Genomic DNA, 20,824 nt, shown 5'->3' on the forward strand with positions numbered 1-20,824 from the left:
GCCTGGAACGCGCTTCCCGCCCCCGCGGGCGCTGCCGTGCGCGTGCGCAGTGCGGGCCCGCGGCGGCCCTGCCACACACAGCATGGCGGAGCGGCTGCCCGCCGCGCCGCCGTCAAGCGGGAGCGGCCGCAAAGGGAGCCTCGGCTGCGCGACAGCGAGCGGCGGCGGGCGGGGTGAGTGAGTGGGGCCGCGGCCCCGAGCGGTCCGGGGGCGAGGGCCGAGGGCCGGGCGGGGGCAGCGGGGCTGTGCCCGGGGCGGGAGGTGCTGCGCGGGGTTTGTTCGCAGCGTTTGTCGGGGCCCTGTGCAGGGCTGGCGGCGGCATCATCGCTGGCGTGTGGGGAAGGGAGCGGGAAGGGTGTGTGCAGCTGTAGGGCTGTTTGTCGCTGTCTGAGGCCGCGCAGCTGCTGTGTCTTGGTGTCGGGTCGCTTCTCCAGGTGTTTGCTGGCCAACTCTGTGCTCTGTGACCAGGATCGTTGTCCCTCCCTGAAGCCCAGGCTGAATCCGGAGGCCTTTCCTGTTAGCTGTATAAAATTCCCCCTCCCACAGCTCCGAGGGTAGATTGCTCCTCTCGCCTTGGTCTTGGCTCGAGGTGCCAGAGCCGGCCTTGCACAGCCTCGAAGGTGGTCACAGAATTAATTACGGTGGAAAACACCTCTGAGATCATCAAGCCCATTCCAATGGCTGACCACCCTTTCTGTGAAGAAATTCTTCCAGCTGTCCAGCCTGAAACCCAACCCCCGGCGCAGCGTGAGGCGATGTCCTCTCATCCTGTCGCTGCTCACCTGGGAGAAGAGACCAACCCTCACCTGGCTACAGTCTCCTTTCAGGGGACCCATAAGGTCCCCTCTGAGCCTCTTGTTCTCCAGGCTAAGCAACCCCAGCTCTCTCAGCCGCTCCTCGTAGGACTTGTGCTCCAGATCCTTCCCCTACTCCACCGCCCTTCTCTGGACTCTGGTTCTGTGCAAGGCAGGACATGGATGGCAATGTTCTGAGTAGGTTTTGCAGGACAGCGAGTGTTGCACAAAAGTATTCTTTGTCAGAATAGCTATAGTAGTTATGTACTACTGGGAGAGGCCTTAAATTGTCTCATATTTTTCATATAAGCTTTTTTTTGAAAAATATAATTTGTTTGCATCAGTGTGAGGTGGTGTTGCTGTTCATTTATTCTTACCCTCCTCTGTTCCTTTTCTCTTACACAAATGTTCATCAGACTCCCCAGTGTACCAGTCTGGGGAGCAGAGCTGAGGGAGTAGCTCTGTGGCATCCTGGACCACAGACTGCTGCTGTCTGTCTTTCTTTCCTTTCTGCCCTGGTTGCAGTTTCTTATCTCTGGTCATGCCCTGCTTACACTGTCTCTAGAGCTTTTGCTGAGCCATTCACAAGAAATTCTAGCCCAACAAATCAAATCAGGATATAGTTGTCTGTGTGGTGAGTTGCATGAGCCAATTCAGGAAAGGGGCAAATTAAATGTTCTCACTGATTCAAAGGAGGAGGTGGAGGGAGGTGGGGAGCACATTAATTTGTGGATAGATAGGCTTGGGCTACTGTAAGAAAACTGCCAAAGTTAATTTTTTTCCCCCTATTCAGTCTTAAAACAGGTTAGTTACCAAGAGTGATGCATCAAGTGCTTGAGAAACCACTTGTAGAAGGGGTGAGTCTGCCCCTTTGGACATTGATGCTGGCTTGAAGCGGCTTACAGTGTCAGAGTGGCAAAATCATACTAAAATATTGCCTCTGTATAGCAGGATTTAAAGCACAGTGTGTCTTTGTGAAAATAAAGGCTAAAGAAATGTCATGTCTCAATGTCACCTCATCCCTGGGCCCTGCATAGACTCTGTTCCTCCAACATTTCTGAAAATGCTGTCTTAGCCATGCACATCTGTAGTTCTGGTGTGGTTCATTCCAGCCTTTCAAACAGTTATGCTTTGTTTTGTCACATGGAAAAGAAGCATTTTTTAAAAATCAGAAGCTACTGCAGATGAAAAAATGAAGACCACTAATTTCATTCCAGTGTCCTGACATTCACAGTGGAGTTGCTGTGATTAGTGCCAGACAATTACAAACTGTGTGATGATGTTGTTGGGAACTACATCCCCCCTGTGTTCTCCCTGTTATCGTATCCTCACCAAATATCTGAGGGCAGTGAAGTCCACAACCAAGACTGGTTTTGGATGTGCATCTGCCTGGCTAACAGTGTGGGATAACTGTTGAAAAATTGTTTGATACCTCTGAAGTCTGAAAGAGATTTTTGCTTGACCAGAACTGTAGGAAAAATAAAACATGTGAAACATTAAAAAACAAATAGCATGTCATAGTTTGTGTGCTTTCTCTCCCAAACAAAGAAATCCCTGCACCTTCCCCTCTATGCTCTTCACGTGGCTCTTTTAGTCTAGTGGTGATTTTTGATCTGGGGTCTTCTAACAGCTTATTGTATTCTCTCCATGTCCATGCAGGCAGGCTATTAACTATTCTTATCTTGAGCTGCAGCTTCTGCTGATGACCATGAGCTCCTTATCTTCTGGTTTGTGCTACTTGTGCACCTGCTCCCCTCTAGAGCATGGGAAACTAGAATAAAGTCCTGGGCTTAGGATAAACTTTACTTAGCAACAACTAAAACATTGGTGTGTTGGCAGCATTCTTCTCATTCTAAAGGCAAAATGCAGCTCTGTAGCAGCTACTGGGAAAATTGCTAAGGAAATTAACTCAGTTCCAGCCAAAAGCATGTCTAGGCAAAAGTCCACAGTTCTCAGCCTAAGGCTTGCAGCAACCCAAGCTACATATACTAAGCAAGTAGATATAAGCAAACAGCATTCTAAATCACACAGTATTATAATTCTAAGTGACTTACCCTATTTAGAAGTTACTTGCTTAAGCTAAGCAACTGACATCTGTCAACAAAATAATGTAGTTTCTAGGTGCATCAAAAAAGGATTGTTACAATTGTATTATGTGAATTGTAGTAGAATTGGGAAGATAAGTTTTGAGGCCAAATGGAGATGAGAGGAGTCTCTGGGAATAAGCAGAAGCTGAAAATTACCTCATTTTGTGGTGAAGATACTGAGGAAAGTGATCTGTACTACTGAAGTGCGTGACATTCATCAGATGCACTCCCAATGCTTATCTCTTGACTAACGTGCATCTTTTGAAGTTGACAAGAAAATAAAACATCTCTGGTTGTTCAGGTCAGGAAACCTCTGCTGGAAAAAGTCTGTGACTTCAGTAGTAGCTGTTGTCATAGGTCCCAGATCCGTGGCCACAAGGGTTCCAGCGCTGTGTTGTGCTGCTCCAACATGTGTCTTGAAAATGTGCTGAAGAATCCCCCTTGATTGTATTTTTTACCTCAAAGTTCTCATCCACTCTTCATTTGAACTCCAGTTTGGCTGGGCCTTTATACATCCACATATATTTATATACAGAGGCATATGTATATGATATATATTTTTTGTTGTTGCTGTTGCACTTCATTTCTCTGTTAAGCACAAATAAAGTTTTTGTTCCTCGTTTGGTAAAAATACTCTTTTGTGCATTCTGTTAGTATTCAAACTTGCTAAAATATGCTGAAGAGTGTCGTGAAGACTTGGTCCTCAGGGACTAGCAGTGTTTGTTATGCTACATATCACAGCAATATTTGCCAATACAACAAATTTGACAGTAATAATTTTGTTTTTAAAAAGAACTGTGTGTCACAACTGGATAAGAACAGGTAGATAAGGAACTTCCATCTTTTTGAGGAGTATAATTTTACAGATTTCAGTCGCTGCTTTTTAATAATACTGAATTCTGTTGTTTTCAGTCTTGCAAACAAAACAGACTTCAAAATTGGTCATCAGCAGGGTGTTCGGTTTTGTGATAAATATCTGCATCAGTAGCAGTTGAAACAGAGACTGATGTTATTTTCACCCTAATCTAGTCAGTTCTCCTGTGTTGAATTGCAGTTTTTCAGTGGCTTGCTTTGGAAAACTTGGTTTTAATGGGCTGTTAGGACAGCGTCTATTCAGTAGCTGGCTTGTTACACATAGGACTCAGTAACTTAGGAAACACTACTGAGCCTTACTGTTTCTAATTTTTCTCATAGGCATAATAAAGCAGTGAAGAGAAACTGAAGGAAGTATTACATGCCTTACTGGTCAGAAAACTGTTTCTGAAGTATTTGGGCAAACTACATATATATGTAGTAAAATCTGCAAAGGTAAGATATCTTCCTTTTCTATTTTATTTAGAAAACCTCACAAGTAATAAAGACCTCTTTCACGAGTCTGTGTGTGTTTACAGAAGTGACTTTGTATGCCAAAGAGCAATGTGGAGCCTAAAACTTATTCTTTTGAGTGAGTTCTATGGAGTCTTACCAAATTCCACAAGGTTTTTCATGATAGGATTTAGTTGAAGGCAGATTGCTTTCAAATCTATTCAAAAGCTGCTCAGTTTTATAAAATAGATCATGTAGGAAAAGACAGTAGTTCTTCATGATTTCAGGGTTAGCTGCAGTTTTGGCTTCTTTTACTTCCTGAATATTAAGTATGTCTTTAGGCATGTGGTGATTTCATGCTGTTCCCTCTGAAATGGAGGTCTACAGTGAGTATAGAATCCTTTTTTCAATATGAAAGCAACATCTTAAGTGATGTGCAGTTCATAAATCCAGGATCTGCTAGCTGAAAAGGACACAGCTTTTATTGGTAAGAACACTGTTTTATAAGTTTGTTAGGCCTTACAGGAAAGGTATTAAAATGAAAAGCAAACATTTGCATTTGAACTTCTGTTATGTTTCTGCTTCAGGTAGAATTCATGTAAATAGAAACTGTATGTTTCACAGTGGCTGCTGCAATTATGTTCAACAACAGCATGCAGAAGACACGCAGCTCAGCTGTGCCAAAGTCTTTGCTTTCAGAGTTCAAAATATCTTTATAGAAAATTGTGATTCTGACATCCAGCAGTACAGTTATCAAATTCCCACTTAAATCTGAAAGTGTCCAAAGTGTGTAAATGTTTATTTGCACTCACACATTACATCTTTATTCACATTAAGGTCTCCATGTTTTTAGAACAGGCTTCTTTGCACAAATTGCTTTATTTCTGTGTGTTTGGGGTTTTTGCATAGGCTGAAGGTGTGGAGAGCATGGGTTATGACATCGAGCGCTTCGTGGGCTATGTTAACGAGGGGCTGTTGTGCTCCATCTGCCGAGACGTGTTAGAGGATCCACTGCAGGCTCCTTGCGAGCACGCTTTCTGCACTGCCTGCATCCACGGCTGGCTGGTTCATCACAGTAACTGCCCTGAGGACAGACAAGTGATTGATGTGTCTTTGCTGCGACCTCTCTACAGGTATCCAGTAATCTTGCTGTGTGGAAATTACATGAATTTAGGATTTCTCAGTTTTGCTTCATCTCCTGTCGATACTGTCACTGAGTCTGTCTCTATCCAGTATGCCCGTGGTAGAGACCAACTACTTACATGGAAGCATTAGCATTTTCTATTTATTATGACTAACTTTTAGGGTGTTAGGATTTCAAAACTGAAAGAACACTTAATTTGTTCTCCACCTTTTTATATCTTGAATGCTGATTCTACATAACTGTCTGGATATTATTCTGAGTATTTTTTATTGCATCAAACTTTTCCATATTTTATTTTAGAGAAAGCTAGCAAAGCAAGTCTTGATGACAGTCCCTACACACTCTGTATCTCTTTTCATCTTAACTAGATGCTGTGGTGGGGTTTGTAAAGGACAGTTCCTGGAGATACAAACCAAATTTCTGACCTTCAGATTCTTTTTAAAGAAGAACTTTAGACATATGAATATCTATTGTGAACACCTTGTCATGTAAAGCAGGTTGTTTTTACAAGAGTCTTCTCTAAGTGGTCAGGGAATTGGACCATATGATTGTTGTTGGTCCTTTCCAAACAAACAATTCAATTTTAAATTCTTTAATTCCTGCTAGTGTCAGCACAAAACAGTTTCAATAGTAGACACTGCTTGCTGTTTAACACTTGCATTATCTGTTCTTGCTCAAATTAACAGTTATGTATCTAAAGTCTCCAGCTACAGTAAATTTAACTTTGTTAGTACTCACCATGTAATTTTTCATTCATGAGATTTTACGATCTGGAAGTTAACTATAGCACAGACAGAGCACTAGAGTTTAAATTTTTGATTGTTTCATCTGTACTCGCTGTAGTTATTTAGTCTGGCATGTTTAGAAACAGAGAACTTAAATGGCAAATGAGTAGCCCTGGTGTTTGTTATTGATAATATCTGCTGAACCAACAAAAGGTTGCAATTAAAAATTGTTCACAAATAGGGATTTCATTTGCACATTTAAATTTGGAGACTGAATTTTCCATTAACGTTTCTTTCAAGCTGTTTTTTACTGATATGGTTATTTGAATTCTTAAAAAAATAAATTAATTAAGCTAGTTGCTCAGAATTTTTCCTAATGGAGATTAGAACCTTGCTTTCTTTTCCCAAAAGTTGAAAATACAAATTTTTCAATTATGTTCCCAGATTTAAGAACAAATTCTTTTCTTTGCATGTAGATATATGAAAAATGATTTAAACCGTCTTCAGCTACATTGCAGAAACAGAGAGTATGGCTGTGAAATGGTTTGTTCTCTGGAGTCCATAGACAGGCATGAAAGGGAGTGTGAGTACAGTCAGATACCTTGCTCCAATGCTGGTGAGTAACATTCAAAGAAGTTGAATCCTTTCTGTTTAAAAAACACGTTTGTCATCTTCCCATCCACAGAACTGAAATAATGGCCATTATTTTCCAACAGAAATTCAAAGCTTTGGCATGATCTGCTCTTTACAACTGTGTTTTTGAACAAAATATAGTAGCAGTTTATAGCAGTCATGATGATTAGCAACTGTTTCTTATCCAGAAACTAACCCAAATGAATATGTTGAATTTCAAATATATGAAAATGTAGTAGTGCATTAGTTTTGCTTTCTGACAAATTATGAGATTGTTTTCCAGTTTTGACTGCCTGTTTTGATGTTTGAATGAATGTACTAGGCCCTGCAGAAGACTTAGAGGTCATAAATTATTTATAAAACACCTGGCTGCCTGGTGCAGGTGCAGCTGCCAACTCTGTGACGTGGTTTTAACAAGAATGTATCTTGGAAATAAGAATTATTCTAGGCTAAATTCAGGTTAGAGTTGTTCATGTTGAGATTTTATTTAAAACAAAGCTACACCTCCTGAGAAAGAAATATGCCTCTAAAAAGGAACATACTGTTAAAATTTCCCAGTTGATTTCATTTGAAATGTTGTATGTTCGTAGATAAAGTTAATTTCTAATTAACAATGCTAAGGGCACATTGAGGCTGCCATTAATTATGAGATGATTAAGGTATTAGAATTGCTCTGCTGGAAGTTATAATTTCTCTCAGAAGTAAGTGACTTCTGCAGATGCTTGATTCACCTGTTCTACTTCCTACAGAAACAGTAGTGTTTCACTGGTTTATGTAGCTTACAGTGTTTTACAGATTTATGTTTTTACACCGCATGGGGTGTCTGGTGTTTGGGGTGTGAAGGCTCTTACATCCCTTGAGCTCTTTCCCAGGAATACATGGAGTGTATTTTGAGTACCTCAATTACAAATCATTATATTTATTAGTAAAGCTCTTCTAGAAAGCTCATTTGTCACTTTCTAGCATGGTTTGTTGGGAAGTTTCAATACTCCATTGTTTAAGTTTCCTTAAATTGCTATTCTCTTCACATTAAATGCAAGTGTATATTTCAACAAAGTGAGCCTCAAAGATTAAACTACAAACTTCCTAAGTTTGACTTCATAAGTTGAGACTACAACTTCAAGTTTAGAGTGTTACATTTAGCAATAATTTCTTTAATACAGTAGTTTCACGATTATAAGCCGCACTTGATTATAAGCTGCACTTTCATTTGCAGCAAACTTTCGCAAAGTTGCCAGTTAGTAACAGAATCGCAGGATCGCGGTTTACTGGCAGGTGCTGACCTTGGAAACATTATTTCCAAGCGAAAAAAGATACAGACAATAGCTACGGCCGCATACCCTGCAAGTTTTATTAACAAACGGAAAAAGATACAAACAATAGTGTGATCATTTTACAAGCATTTCCAACGAATCTGCATTGCCTTTAAACAGCCACTCGGCCACGCAGGTGGGCGGGGAGCCCAGCACGCAGGCGAGCGGAGAGCTGCGCAGCCACACAAGACTGAAAACACCGAAAAAATACAGAGAAATATCACGGGCTCGGATCGGCAGCGCCGCTCCGCCGCTGGGGCCGCGTGGGCTCCCGCTCAGCTCGGGGCTGCTGCGGGCTCTCACTTCTGGGTTGGCAAATTTCTGAACATTGTTCATATATTTGCCGCTCCAGAGTGCAAGCCGCACTTCTGGGAACGGACCAAAACTTTAGTCAAAATGGTGCAGCTTATAATTGTGAAATTACTGTATTTATTTTTGATTCTTTACATTTTGCTTTTGATTACTACAGAACTGCAGAGTTTGTATCCTAGAATTTCTGTGGAAATACTTCCATCTTTGTATGAGAAGTTAAATATTCATAAATAAATGATCTAACTTACGTATATGGTCTAGTACATTATGGACAAGACCAACAAATTGTCTGGAAAACAAGTATACATTCCATCTCACCCACATCTCTCTTTACTACATCTTTGGACTTTTCCCTATGTTTGATAGCATAATATTATTTTACATGTGTATCCTTTATCAATTCCGGTCATTGCAATCTATGATGGTAGTACAGGCAAGCTGTTAGTGTCTTAGCTTGGCATCAGGATTGTCATTACTGAAGTTGATTTAATGCCACACCAGCAGTAGAAAACTTTACAGAAAATACCTTCTTCCAACCTTTCAGTATTTCCAGTTAATGGAAAAATATCTTAGTAAGATCTTCTAACAGTGTTGTATTAGTAGCTACGTATGTGTAATTTCCATATTTCATATCCTAAAGAAATCACTTTCCCCAGCTTCCTTTCCCGAGTGTTTTTGTTTGGAATGACCCAAAATGCTTTTGTTGTAAGTGGCTGTCTTGCCTCGCTGTCCCTTGCTCAGGTTGTACCGTGCAGATCGAGCGGCGTAACTTGGACGGGCACCTGGCGGTGTGCGAGTACCGGAGCCGGGAGTGCCCCAACGGCTGTGGCTACACCATCCTCAGCGCAGAGGACACGCAGCACAACTGTGTGGCAGAGCTGAGAACCGAGCTGGAGCTGCTTCGGTACAAATCTTCTCTTTCTCTGCTGGCTCTGTTGGGCTGGGCTTAAAATCACTGCATGAAGCACTTTGAAATACTAGCACTGGATTCTGGTATGTGTTAAATGGTCCACCAATTACTTGATGGTAATGGGCCAGAATTTTATTATGTGTCAGCATAGACTTTGAATTCTTGCTGTTTGAATTCTGTTGTTGTTGGGTTTTTTTCCCCCACTTACTATACATCTTAAAATACCATTGCTTACAGTTGAACAGAACTGCGAGCTTACTGTTGAAAATGACAAAAAACCTAAGAAAACTGAAATTGGCAATTTAATTTTTCCATTGGCCTGTTATAGACACAAAGTCACATAATTTAATAATTGTATTTAGCTTTTGTTTTTACAGATCGAGAAGATAAAATTCTGTAATTATTTTAGGAGGTACAGGTAGATTCAACCACTGAAGGTCTAATTTTGATTTTTTTTAAGTCCTGGTAGACTGACAGTCAGTGAATGTGACTCTTCTTACCAGCATCCTTGTTTTCCTCTTACTTAGGTTTCTGTAGCTTTCCCTTCTCATTATATTCCAGTTGAACCTTTTTTTTCCCCCTCATGCTCCTTCCCATTTGTATCTTTCAGCTCCTGAGTGTTGTGCTTTTGAACACTGTTGTGAGGTCAGGCTCAAATATGGTTTAAATGCGTTGAGACACAAGGGATTCTGCTAGCTGGTTTCTGAACTCAGAACATTAATGTAGTGCCCTCTGGTTTTGGCTGTGGAGCTGTGTGAGTGACTAGGCTGTAACAGTTCACTGCATACTGTCGTGTGGTGTCCACCATAAAAGTGAACAAGATTACACAGAACCATGGAATCATTTAGACTGGAAAAGAGCTTTAAGATAATTGAGTCCAGCAGTTAATCCAGCACTGACAGGCTCAACACTAAACTGTGTCCATAAGTGCCACCGTGTCCACACACTCAGACTGTCTCACTTCCTTACATGTTTAGCAGTACTGTGGGATTCAGACTTTTTATCTTGGCTGCCTCTATTTCATAACACATACTGTAGGCAAACAGCAGAAAATCACTTAAAGGTCATAAATACACCTTCTTGAGCTCATGGAATTACTTGAGGGATATGATGTGATTGTCCTTCTATGGGCTCCTCATGGGTACTTTAGTGCCCCTGGGCACAATGCACTTCTTTGTGCCAGTTTGTTTTTTAATTAATTAATCATGCCTCTACAGGGGCATCCTGTAGAGCTTGATGGGAATCAGTTCAGTCTGTTTGGCTGCAAGAAGGCTTTCTGGATTTTGAAGATCATTCTTTTCTCTGCTTACAAGACTTAACGAGGAGAAATAAACTTTTTAGGTCAGAAATGATCTGCAGAGTGGAGGAGGCAAAACATGAGATGGAGTCAAGGTTAGATTCACAGAGAAGGCATATGGTCCAAAAAGAGAGTATTCTGCAAAATGAAATTGAAGAACTAAAGGTAAATACGATCCTTTTTTTTCCCTCTTAACAGTCTAGCTTTTTGCTTTTCCCAGTAGCAGTTTCTTATTTTGTAAATAAAGTCTCATAGAGAGGAAAATGGCATTAAGTGTGGGAAGCAAAACCATTAGAGCTTTGCCAGGTTAGCTCTGTGGAGAAGCAGGCTGGATGCTGAATTCCTGTGGTTTATATGCTTCAGTTTCACTGGAGCTCACCTGGGTACTCCATCCCTGTTCTGTGCATGCATAACATTGTCAACAGAACAGTGTGAAACTGATTTCAGTCTCTAAACGTAGAGTAACCGTCACAAACTGGATGTAATTAAACATCCAGCTCCATTTTTAATTGCTATCCAAAGTGGCATAGTCCAGAGCTGACACAGAGCCCTAGTGCCAACAGAGGTGTTTGCACTGTGGTCAGAAGCTTCACTGTAAACTTCACCAAGTAACAAGCAAGGCTGTCTTATCCTTTTATTCATCCTGGTTTTGTTATATCACAGAACAATGATTTTTAAAGCAATAGTTTTTAAAAGCTTTATAAAGTTTTTTAAAACTTTATACTTTACGTTTTTATTTTTACTGGATTTGATGTTAAATCCTTGAAGAATGTATCTGAACAAACCCACAATCATATTTTGTTTGGATTCTTGAAACAGAAAATAAAAGCAGCAAGTGGGTAAATTGGATGTTTCTCACTTTGTTAAGAACCAAAATATGAAAACAAAATATTTTTGAAAAACATATTGGAATCATTAGAACAAGACCATCCCAGAAGGTGAATGCTGGATTGTGTCTCAAATTGTTTACATTTGTTGCGCTATCAAAAAATTGTTTTGGTGTTTTTTATTCCTAAGACTCTGTCACCCTGCGTGCATGGGCAGTTTGACCTCATTGCACCATCATTAGAAGAGCGTTTGTTTCTTGCAGTAAATTTGTATTTGCATTTCAGAGTCAGATGTCACGAATGATGTCAGACGTGCGGTCTCTGATGGCAGCAGAGAGGCAGCACCGTCAAGAGCTGGAGCAGGCAGAGCTGGAAAAACGAGAGTTAATGGAGCTGCTGAAGGGGCTGCAGAAGGACTGTAGATTAACTACTACAGAGGGAAGCAGGAAATCAAATTTCCGTCCTTTGGCACGACTAGAGAGTGTAAAAAGAAAACCTAGGGAAGTTACAGTTATCTAAATCGTACTAAGCTCAAAAAGCATTTTCTTCAAATACTGGCTTCTGACAAACTACTTTCTTTGAATGATGGGTAAACTTTATATAATTTCTGATTTACTTGTTTTCTTTTAAGATCTATATTACAACTGTATTTCCTTTGGGGCCATGAAAACAAACAGAAGATATTTTTTTTTGTGAGGGAATACTGGTCATTAAAACCAGTAATTGGAAGACATATTTTCAGCTAATGTTTTTATAAAAAGGGGAAGGAGACTTGATTTATTCTCTGTTTACTGCATCACTTACAGGAATCTTTCAGGACTGAAAGCTACAGCCTTTTAAAGTCAAAGATAAGGACTATTATGGACCAGGAAGAAAAAACATTTAAGTATCTCTGTTTCAAACAAAAAAGAAAATGTGACCATTTGTGATGTACTTAATTTGGGGAAAAGTGAATAGTAGAATTAGTAAGTCAGTAATAGAAAATTAATAAGATGTTGTTTGTAGTCTGTAGAAGGTCTTGTTTCAAAGGTGGAAAGCAAGCACTTTAATTCTTCTGCTATGTAACAGCTTTGGGTGAGGTTGACTGTTGCTTTAGGGCTTCTCATTTCCCAGGCTGATACACACTTACGAGACTAACACTAAAGCCCGAGGTAGTAGAATAATCTAAAACCCTTTAAACAGATATGTGAATAACTTTGAGTTTGTGGGAATGGATCTGCTTATTTTAAAATGTGAAGCTTTTATATGTGAAAGTATCAGGTTTCTACAGGATCTTTTGAGCACAAGACCAGTCTGTTTAGTACTCAATGTCTTTAAAGTGTATGTAAATACCTAGAGTATCCTTAATTTTCTTGTGGCAGGTTTAAGGCTACTTGATATGCACAAGATATTTGCACAATCACTTGAGCTTCAGACATCTGTGTTAGTGCTCAAACAGGCTGCAGGGGGTGCCAGAGCCTGGCACTGGCATCAGAGGGTAACAGAACACCTGTGTGAGTGTGAGTAGGTCAGTGACCTGCTCTGCTTAGCAATACAAGGGCAGGTGGAAGGGTTAAGGAACGTCAGAACATGAGGAAGACATTGACTGGTAGAGTCATTCTCTACCTCCCCTGAGGCAAATGTACCAGTCAAATGCACCTCAGAAAGTGGAGGATCACTAGAGATGAACCTAGGGTGGCAGGTCTACAGTGCATTGGCCTGGGTAAAGTGCATCTACACCAATGCTCAGTGTGGGCAGCAAGGAGAAGGAGCTGGAACCTTCCTTCAGCAGGAAGGTTTTGATGTTGTCACCATCACAGAAACATGGAGGGATGACTCTCACCATGGGGGTGCTGTGGTGGCTGGATATAAGCTCTTTAAAACAGAGAGGCAAGGCAGGAGAGGTGGTTGGATAGCACTGTACAATAGGGAGTGTTTTGGTTGTATTGAAATTGATAGTGAAGATGATGAGTTTGGGTGCCTCTGGGTGAGGATCACAAGGAAGGTCAGCAGGGCAGATGTCATGGTGGGAGTCTGTTGGAGACCACCCAGCCTGGAACAGCAGGTGGCAGAGGTGGCACTGTCACCAGCCTTTATACTCATGGGTGACTTCAACTTGCCAGATATCTGCTGGAAATACAGCAGAGAGGAAGTGGCCTAGGGGTTTCCTAGAGTGTGTGGAAGACAGCTTTCTAACTAACACAACTAACTAACTAACACAGGTCCTGCTTGACTGGTCTGATCTCCTATGACTAAGTGACCTCAGTCATAGGAGAAGATGAGGGAAAGGCTGTGGATGTTATCTGTTTAGACTTCAGTAAAGCATTTCACGCCATCTTTCACAGCATCCTCCTAGAAAAACTGGCTGCTTGGGACTTGGATGGATGGACTGTCCAGTTGATAAAAAGCTGCTTGTCAGGCCCAGAGAGTGGTGGGGAATGGAGCTAAGTCCAGTTGACAGCTGGCACTAGCAGTGTTCCCCAGGGCTCAGTATTTAGGCCAGTCCTGTTTAACACCATTATTAATGATCTGCACATGGGGATTGAGTGCATCCTGAGTAAATTTGCAGACACCACCAAGTTGGATGGGAGTGTTGATCTGCTTAAGGGTAGGAAGGCTCTACAGACAGGCATGGACAGACTCAACAAGGACAGCTGCACAAGGTTCAGTAAGATGAAGTGCTGGGTTCTGCACTTGGGCTGCAGCAATCCCATGCAGTGCTACAGGCTCAGGGCAGAGTGGCTCAGGAGCTGTTCAGCTGAAGGGGACTTGGGTGTGCTGCTTGATAACAGTCTTAGTATGAGCCAGTGTGTGCCCAGGTGGCCAAGAAGGCCAGTGGCATCCTGGCCTGTATCAGAAATAGTGTGGCAGTGGTTGTCCCTGTATTTGGCACTGGTGAGACCACTCCTCAAGTGCTGTGTCCAGTTTTGGCCCTTCACTTTAAAAAGGAAATTGAAATGGTGAAGCATGTCCAGCAAAGGGCAACAAAGTTCATGAAAGGTCTAGAAAGCTTGTCTTGTGAGGAGCAGCTGAAAGAGCTGCCTTTGTTTAGTCTAAAGAAGAGGAGGCTCAGGGGGCACCTCTTCATTACCTACAACTCCCTGAAAGGAGAGTGTAGCCAGGTGGGGACTGGTCTCTACTACTGTGGCTACAGTGAGAGGACAAGAGGAAATGGCCTTAAGCTCAGGCAGGGGAGATTCAGTTCAGATGTTAGAAAAAAAAAATTCATTGTTAGGGTGGTCAGTGAGCTGATGGAGTCACCATCCTTGGAGGGGTTGAAGAGTTATCAGGATCTGGGGCTCAGCAATGGTTTAGGTGGTTTAGGAGTTGCAGGAGTACAGTAATTTCACGACTATAAGGCGCACCCTTTTGACTAAAAGGCTTTTCATGTTGTTTATAATGGTATAACTAAGCCATATTCTCAGCTCATCAGTGGACTAACTATAGAGATATCTGACCTTCTGTTCACTGTATGTGTAAACCAGTTTTGAAGGCTCAGGAATATGCAGGTTCAAGAACCCGAATATGTTAATTTTATAGTTCAGGAAGCAACTTTATTACTGTGCATGCCTTGCTGTCACTCAGAGCAATGCTTTTATAGCTAATATCATAACCAAAGAGAGAGGCAGCAATCTTCTTTAGCACATAGTCTACATTATGAAGATTTGTGGTCAGAGGTGTCTGAATTTCAGGCATTAATAAATCCTTCTAACTTGCTGTTTCCTTAGTACCACTGAGGCAGATGTGCACATATTCAGGTCTTACGTATGTAAAAACTGGTCTTGTGTATTTAAAAACTGACATAAATAGCTCTTCTGTAAAAGCAGGGTTTTTTTGGGGGAAAAATTCCCACATTCAAAGTAATTCAGAGTATTTGGGACACTAGCAAACTCACCAGTTCATGCCATAGCACATCTCTTTAAGCAGCCATGTTTAATAATCTAAACCAGTAAACCAGTAGCTGTAATTTGGGAAGACCTTCATTCACATTAAATGTTCAGTGGTCAATTCACTTACATCAGTGTGTGTATTAAAGCAATAGGTAGAAAGTAAGAATGCTGTTACTCTTGTGTTCTAAACAAGCAAGCTGTGAGTGTCTGTGCTCTGCATGACATTACTGCAGCATTCACACTAATTTTCAAGCTTTTTGGCAACACCAGATTTCATGCTATTAGGTTCAGTTAGTGCTTTTCTGTGTTCTGTAACTGTGTGGTTGTGATGTGACTTTATCTACTTTGCCTAATGTAAAGAAGAAAATTACTTCAAAATCCTTTAAAACTTGATGGATCATCTTTGCTGAATCAGAGGGCAGTAACCCAATCTTTTCTGTTCTGACCACAGAAGAAAGCAAGTTATTAGCTCTGTGCATTCCTTGTAATGGGATCTCTGCATTTGTTTGCTTTAGAACCTTCACCCACACATTTATAACTAAATTCTTCCTAGTATGGGAAATAGGGTTTATTTAATGTTTACTTAGCATTTGGTCTGCTGCCTTTTCCCTAAGTGATGGACATGAAATTGCGTGAGAAAACATGTTCCAGGTTTTTAGGAAGGACTTTCTGCTGTGCAATCAAGCTCTGACAGTCCAAACTTCCACTGGGCCCACCAGCTGCTGGAGTGGGCTGTCAGTTTGGGTTTCCTTTAGCTGCAAAGAATCACTTTCAGAGATGTTTTAAATAGGCACACAGTAGGTAATGGCACCAGGGCGCTCTGGTGACTTTAAGCTTAATGCAATTTCTCTGGGTTGATAATGATTCTGCACTTCAGATTTTCCTCTGCTAATGAACCTCACACAGGGTGGCATTGCTGAAGTATCATCATCATTTGACCTGTCTTACAATTACATTAAATAGCCCATTATGTTAATATTTCATCTACTTTTTGCTTTTCCAGTCTCATGTATTATGCAGCTCTTAATAGCACTTGGCAGCAGCAAGGGATTTTTTTTTCCTTGTTTCAAATAGTCTGTTAATCCTGTTCACAAAAACTAAGACTCCAAGTATTGTAATAGACATTCACTTGGAAATGCTACTTCCCTAGTCATGATCATATTTTAGCATTATATGAGACCCTGCTAAAAGTGCATTACAGGAGGATTCTAGCACAGAATTACTGCTATTACTATTCTCATACTAAATGACACTTTAATCAGTTCCATTTCCTCACAAGTGGAACTGCTGTTCCAAGTGGACCAATAACTGGAAATTGTCGTATTTTGAGTTGCTGCTTCTGACTCTTTGCAGCTGGAAGAAGGAGATTCAGGAGAGAACAAGTGTGGTGTGACTGTTCCTTCAGCCCAGAAGCAGAGATGTGGCTGCACCAGCTTGTGCTACCAGCCAGCTTATCCGTGTGAGCTGCCAGCATGGCAGGGAGTTAACATGGCATTAAACAGAGATCAAATTTTTATCCACAGTTAGGTGGGTACAATGTCACAGTATCAAGCCTGGGAGATACAGAAACAAAACTCAGAGAGAGCAAGCAAGGGATGTGGAACTTGCATATATACAAGAGTTTCTTGCTAGCATAGAAGGGAAGGGAATTGCACAGTCTGGCCAAAAGTGGTTTTATCTGAAACGTTCTTAGGTGTTTGTACAAAGTAACATATTCATAGACCCCAGCTGCAAACAGTTCCTACATTTTACAGAAATTGGTAGCCTTGCAAATGAGATTTCCCATGTGCTGTCCTCTTGGATGTTTCTGGCATGGTGCTTCTGTACAGCCGCTTTCCTTAGAAGTGCTGGGTGGTATTGACAAGGAGCAGTACTCGCCTTGCCTTTCTCCCGTACTGTTGTCAGATGGAGTACGGTAGGTCAGGGAGATTTTATCACGTAGAAGATGCCTTCATAAAGACCTACAATTCTATGCAACTTTCTATTAACTGAGTAAACACTGAACTGTCTTCCAGCATTATGGGTCGCTGCCAGTCTATTTACATTTTCTACCTTTATATGCACAAGGATAAACCAGCGCTTAACAGATCTCAATCTCTAGTGTGCATAAGAAATGGTAACACTTTGTATCACTTTGAAGTACACTTTGTATAAAAGTTGAACTAATAAAGGGTCTACACCATAATTAACACACTTGGGTTCACTTCGTTCTTTACAGCAGTCTGAGTACCCTCTTCATCTGATGGAACAGCAGCATTTATGTACACTGGCCTGCAGAGCATAGGAGTCACAGGCTTGGTGCCCTGGAGTAGGTAAAGCTGCATTTTCCCTCCTAGAAGGAGCAATAAACAAAGCAGCTGTTCAAACTGTCCCTTCTCACAGATGGGAGATTCTGAACAGGATGAGCAGCTGCTTGGAAGGCAAAGCACTAGCAAAAACTGGAAATTCCTGGAGTACAGCACTCCAGACAACAGGACAATAAGGGGCAAGAAGGGAAAAATTAATTCTCCATCAACTGCAAGTTTTTTTACAGCCACTACAAAAAGCCATGTGGGAATACATAAGAAGAACAAAACAACAAATCTGTTATATTTGCTTAAACATGAGCAATCTGGGCATGGGGCACTCAAGCAGCAATTGCTGCAAGCAGTCACTGTCTAGTGAAGAACACTTGTTCTCTTACCTGATGGAGGAGTTACTCAGCAGAAAAAAAAGGCTGAAAGCCAACATGGCACAACCAGAGACCAGCCCAGGATCTGGGCTGATAATCTGTTTATCTCCTACACCTCCTCTCCATGTGCCCCTGACCCTCAGCCACATTACAGACTGAACAGCAGCTCAAGATTATGGAAGCAAAAACAAATGCACACAACTTGTCTCACCCTTGTGCCGCACACAAACTGCTTCTGTCTGTCCGTGCTGCACTGGAGATCTCTTCTGCCTCACTCACCCTCCTCCCACTGTTCTGCTCATCAAGCATAGGAGTCTCTGAAGTCAGCCACTTCCTGGTGCTCCAGCCAGGAAACAAAACTTGAAAATGTCTTTTTTTTTTTTTAGCCAGAGTATCAAAAGCAAAATTGAACACTTAAAAGTGTTATTTACTCATGGTAGTAATCCCATTTTGAAGAGCAAACCAAATAACATCTGAGTTTTAAACAGCATTATTTCATGCTGAATTTATCTATGAAAGGAAACACTTTGCATTGAAGGGTTACAGAACTAAAACCATTAATAAAAAAAACCAAAACAAAACACATGATATACACACACATTCTTTTTTCAAGTTCAACTAAATTTACAGAGCTTTCATACACCAATGTAGCCAACCCTTCATTTCCTCCTAGTTTGAAAATTACTAATGTGATATGCTGTGTATTTTAAACTGAAGAACCAGTACTAAGTATTTACATATTTATTCCATGCTTGACACTTGACTTTTCATTTCTAATTCCCTGACAGAAACCAAATTATTTAGATCCCTGCTAGTTTTGAAAACAGTAAAATCTCTAAAAAAATAAAACCACCTTAAACACATGGTATAAAGGAGTGAGTCAGCTTTAAAAATATTTATGCAGTGCTCCTTAAAAAAATAGCATTAGTAACAGTAATGCCTGTCAAAGCTCCACCCATTTTAGTCATAATAATTATTAGTAAAATTACATCTCCCTTTTATTTTACCATTCAGAAAATTGTTTGGCTTCCAGTCCAAATCTGTCCATGTTATTTTAAATAAGGTTAAACCCTTTATGAACCAATATTGTTCCCTGGAAGTGCACCCAGTCAATTCATGGACATTTCCCATTTTCATTAGTTATTCAATCCCCTCCCAAGCAGTAGGACAATCTCAGAGTCTCCACACAGAAAAAATACAGCTAATAGGGGCCCTCTCTGTAGCAAATGGAAAACCTACTTAATTTAGTCAGGCAGTATAAAGGTAAAATAATTTCAATTTGGCATATTACCATACTTTAGAAACAAGAGGGTGTTAAAGTTCATGAGTCTAAGACAAGCTGTCCAAAATAAGTCAAAATCACATAAAACAGTAGCTGGGCTACATTTAAGTAGAGTAAGACCCCTCTATAGCACTTCTGTAACGTCAACAGACCAAGCATAAGTGAAAATCAAACTAAGTCTGACAGTGGAGCTCATTTGCAAAGATTGCATGTGGCCTTTAGGGCTACCACACCCCACCCTATCCAAAAATGCAACAGCTGCTGAAAAATCTGTTAATTCTACAACACCCATGGAGCCCAAAGGAATGCTAACACATAAAACTTGGCTTCACTGAATTCAATATGAAAATAAATTCAGAATTTAATTGAGAAGGGACATTTCTTTATAAATTCCTACCCCTCAAAAGTTTTTCTTTTTGCACTGTATCTCAGTCTAAGAGGAACAAAACTCCAACTCTTCATAGACAAAGTTTAACATCGCTACCTCACTGCATGTTCACTCAGGTTATACCTGTGTATCTGCCCTCTCCTCAAGGGGAGGCAGGGAACAAATTAACTCCAGGTACTCTAAGGGTAGGAGTGTCTTGCTTTTTAACTGAAAGTATATGCTGCTTTCCAATGAAATAACTCTTGTGTTCCTAATACATGAGCTGGAGTTGTGAAGTAAGTGATGTAATGTTGACTTACTCTCCCTGAAATTAGTGACTGATTTTATTCAAATTTTATCTGGTGTGGGACTTAGAAGTTTCTAGTCTCATTACCCAAGATGTACAACAAAACCTACATAAATTACATTTACATTTGTATACTTATATTTTAACAGGTTAATTATTTTCGGTCATTCTTCTACCATCAGCTACTTTACCTGCTGGCAGATACCTCATTCATTAATAACCCAGACCAGCTAACAAAAAAAAACCCAAAAAAACCCAAAAAAACCCCTAAAAAACAACAAAGGAAAGAAAAGGCTAATGACTCTAAACCTGAGGAAAAAAAAACAAAATGCCTTACATACATTTTTTTTTTAATTTTCTTGCAGTAATAAGTCACACACAAAACACTTGCACCTTTCTTTTGGCACAATGAATATTTAAGTCTTTCAAGTCTTAACTCAAAGAAGTGCTCTACTGAGTATTGCCTACCAAAATCCACAAAAAAAATTGAAACATTCTTTCAAAAGGAACAAAAAATTTACAATTGTACACAAAAAGTCTTGAATTTTATTGAAATTTCAAGTCTTGTATCAAACAAAAGCTTTTTCTTCGGACAAAAATATTCTCTTGGTGTCCTCCAGATACCAGAAACACTGAATTGGTCCGTTAGTGGCGCTGCTTTCTTTGTCATCTTCACAGAAGTCCACAAGGTTGAGCTGTTCCACCATTGGGTCTTATTTTATCGTGTGAAGGAACGAACATGACGACCTCTTCCACTGCCTCCACTAACAAATTTCCCTCTTGAGCCACCACTGCTACTACTATTAGCACTTGTCCAAGACGGTCCAATTCCTCCGCGGCCTCTGGAAGCACGATCGCGAGGACTCGGTCGGTAGCCTTAAAGCAAAGAAAAGTATACTCAGTTGGAAAAAAAAAAAAAAAAAGCCCTAGGCGGAGTAGCTGCTGCGAAAGCGTAAGAAACAAAACCAGGATGAGATACAA

The 20,824-nt window shown here is 40.8% G+C and overlaps 2 protein-coding genes across 2 annotated transcripts in view; one reads left to right on the forward strand and one right to left on the reverse strand.

The window, feature by feature from the left end:
- Positions 1–87: 87 nt before the first annotated feature.
- Positions 88–17,409, forward strand: LOC117008024 (RING finger protein 151-like). Its single transcript, XM_033081530.2, has 7 exons — positions 88–173; positions 4,076–4,189; positions 5,096–5,319; positions 6,532–6,671; positions 9,055–9,217; positions 10,565–10,685; positions 11,633–17,409. Exons 3-7 carry the CDS (start codon positions 5,114–5,116, stop codon positions 11,864–11,866), a joined length of 864 nt encoding a protein of 287 aa, XP_032937421.1. The 5' UTR covers positions 88–173; positions 4,076–4,189; positions 5,096–5,113; the 3' UTR covers positions 11,867–17,409.
- Positions 14,789–20,824, reverse strand: part of VIRMA (vir like m6A methyltransferase associated) — a 31,539-nt gene continuing 25,503 nt past the window's right edge. The window contains exon 24 of the mRNA XM_033081517.2: positions 14,789–20,719. Coding sequence (XP_032937408.1) covers positions 20,562–20,719 — 158 coding nt within the window. The 3' untranslated portion in view covers positions 14,789–20,561. The remainder of the gene's footprint in view (positions 20,720–20,824) is intronic.

The sequence above is a fragment of the Catharus ustulatus genome, chromosome 1 (genome assembly GCF_009819885.2).
Source record: "Catharus ustulatus isolate bCatUst1 chromosome 1, bCatUst1.pri.v2, whole genome shotgun sequence".
Lineage (NCBI taxonomy): Eukaryota > Metazoa > Chordata > Aves > Passeriformes > Turdidae > Catharus > Catharus ustulatus.

Excerpts from the sequence above, each read along its gene's own strand:
- LOC117008024 (XM_033081530.2), top strand. The coding sequence starts at position 5,114 with ATGGGTTATGACATCGAGCGCTTCGTGGGCTATGTTAACGAGGGGCTG. Across the intron at positions 6,672-9,054 it reads GATACCTTGCTCCAATGCTG|GTTGTACCGTGCAGATCGAG; the intron begins GTGAGTAACATT and ends TCCCTTGCTCAG. Across the intron at positions 10,686-11,632 it reads ATGAAATTGAAGAACTAAAG|AGTCAGATGTCACGAATGAT; the intron begins GTAAATACGATC and ends TTTGCATTTCAG.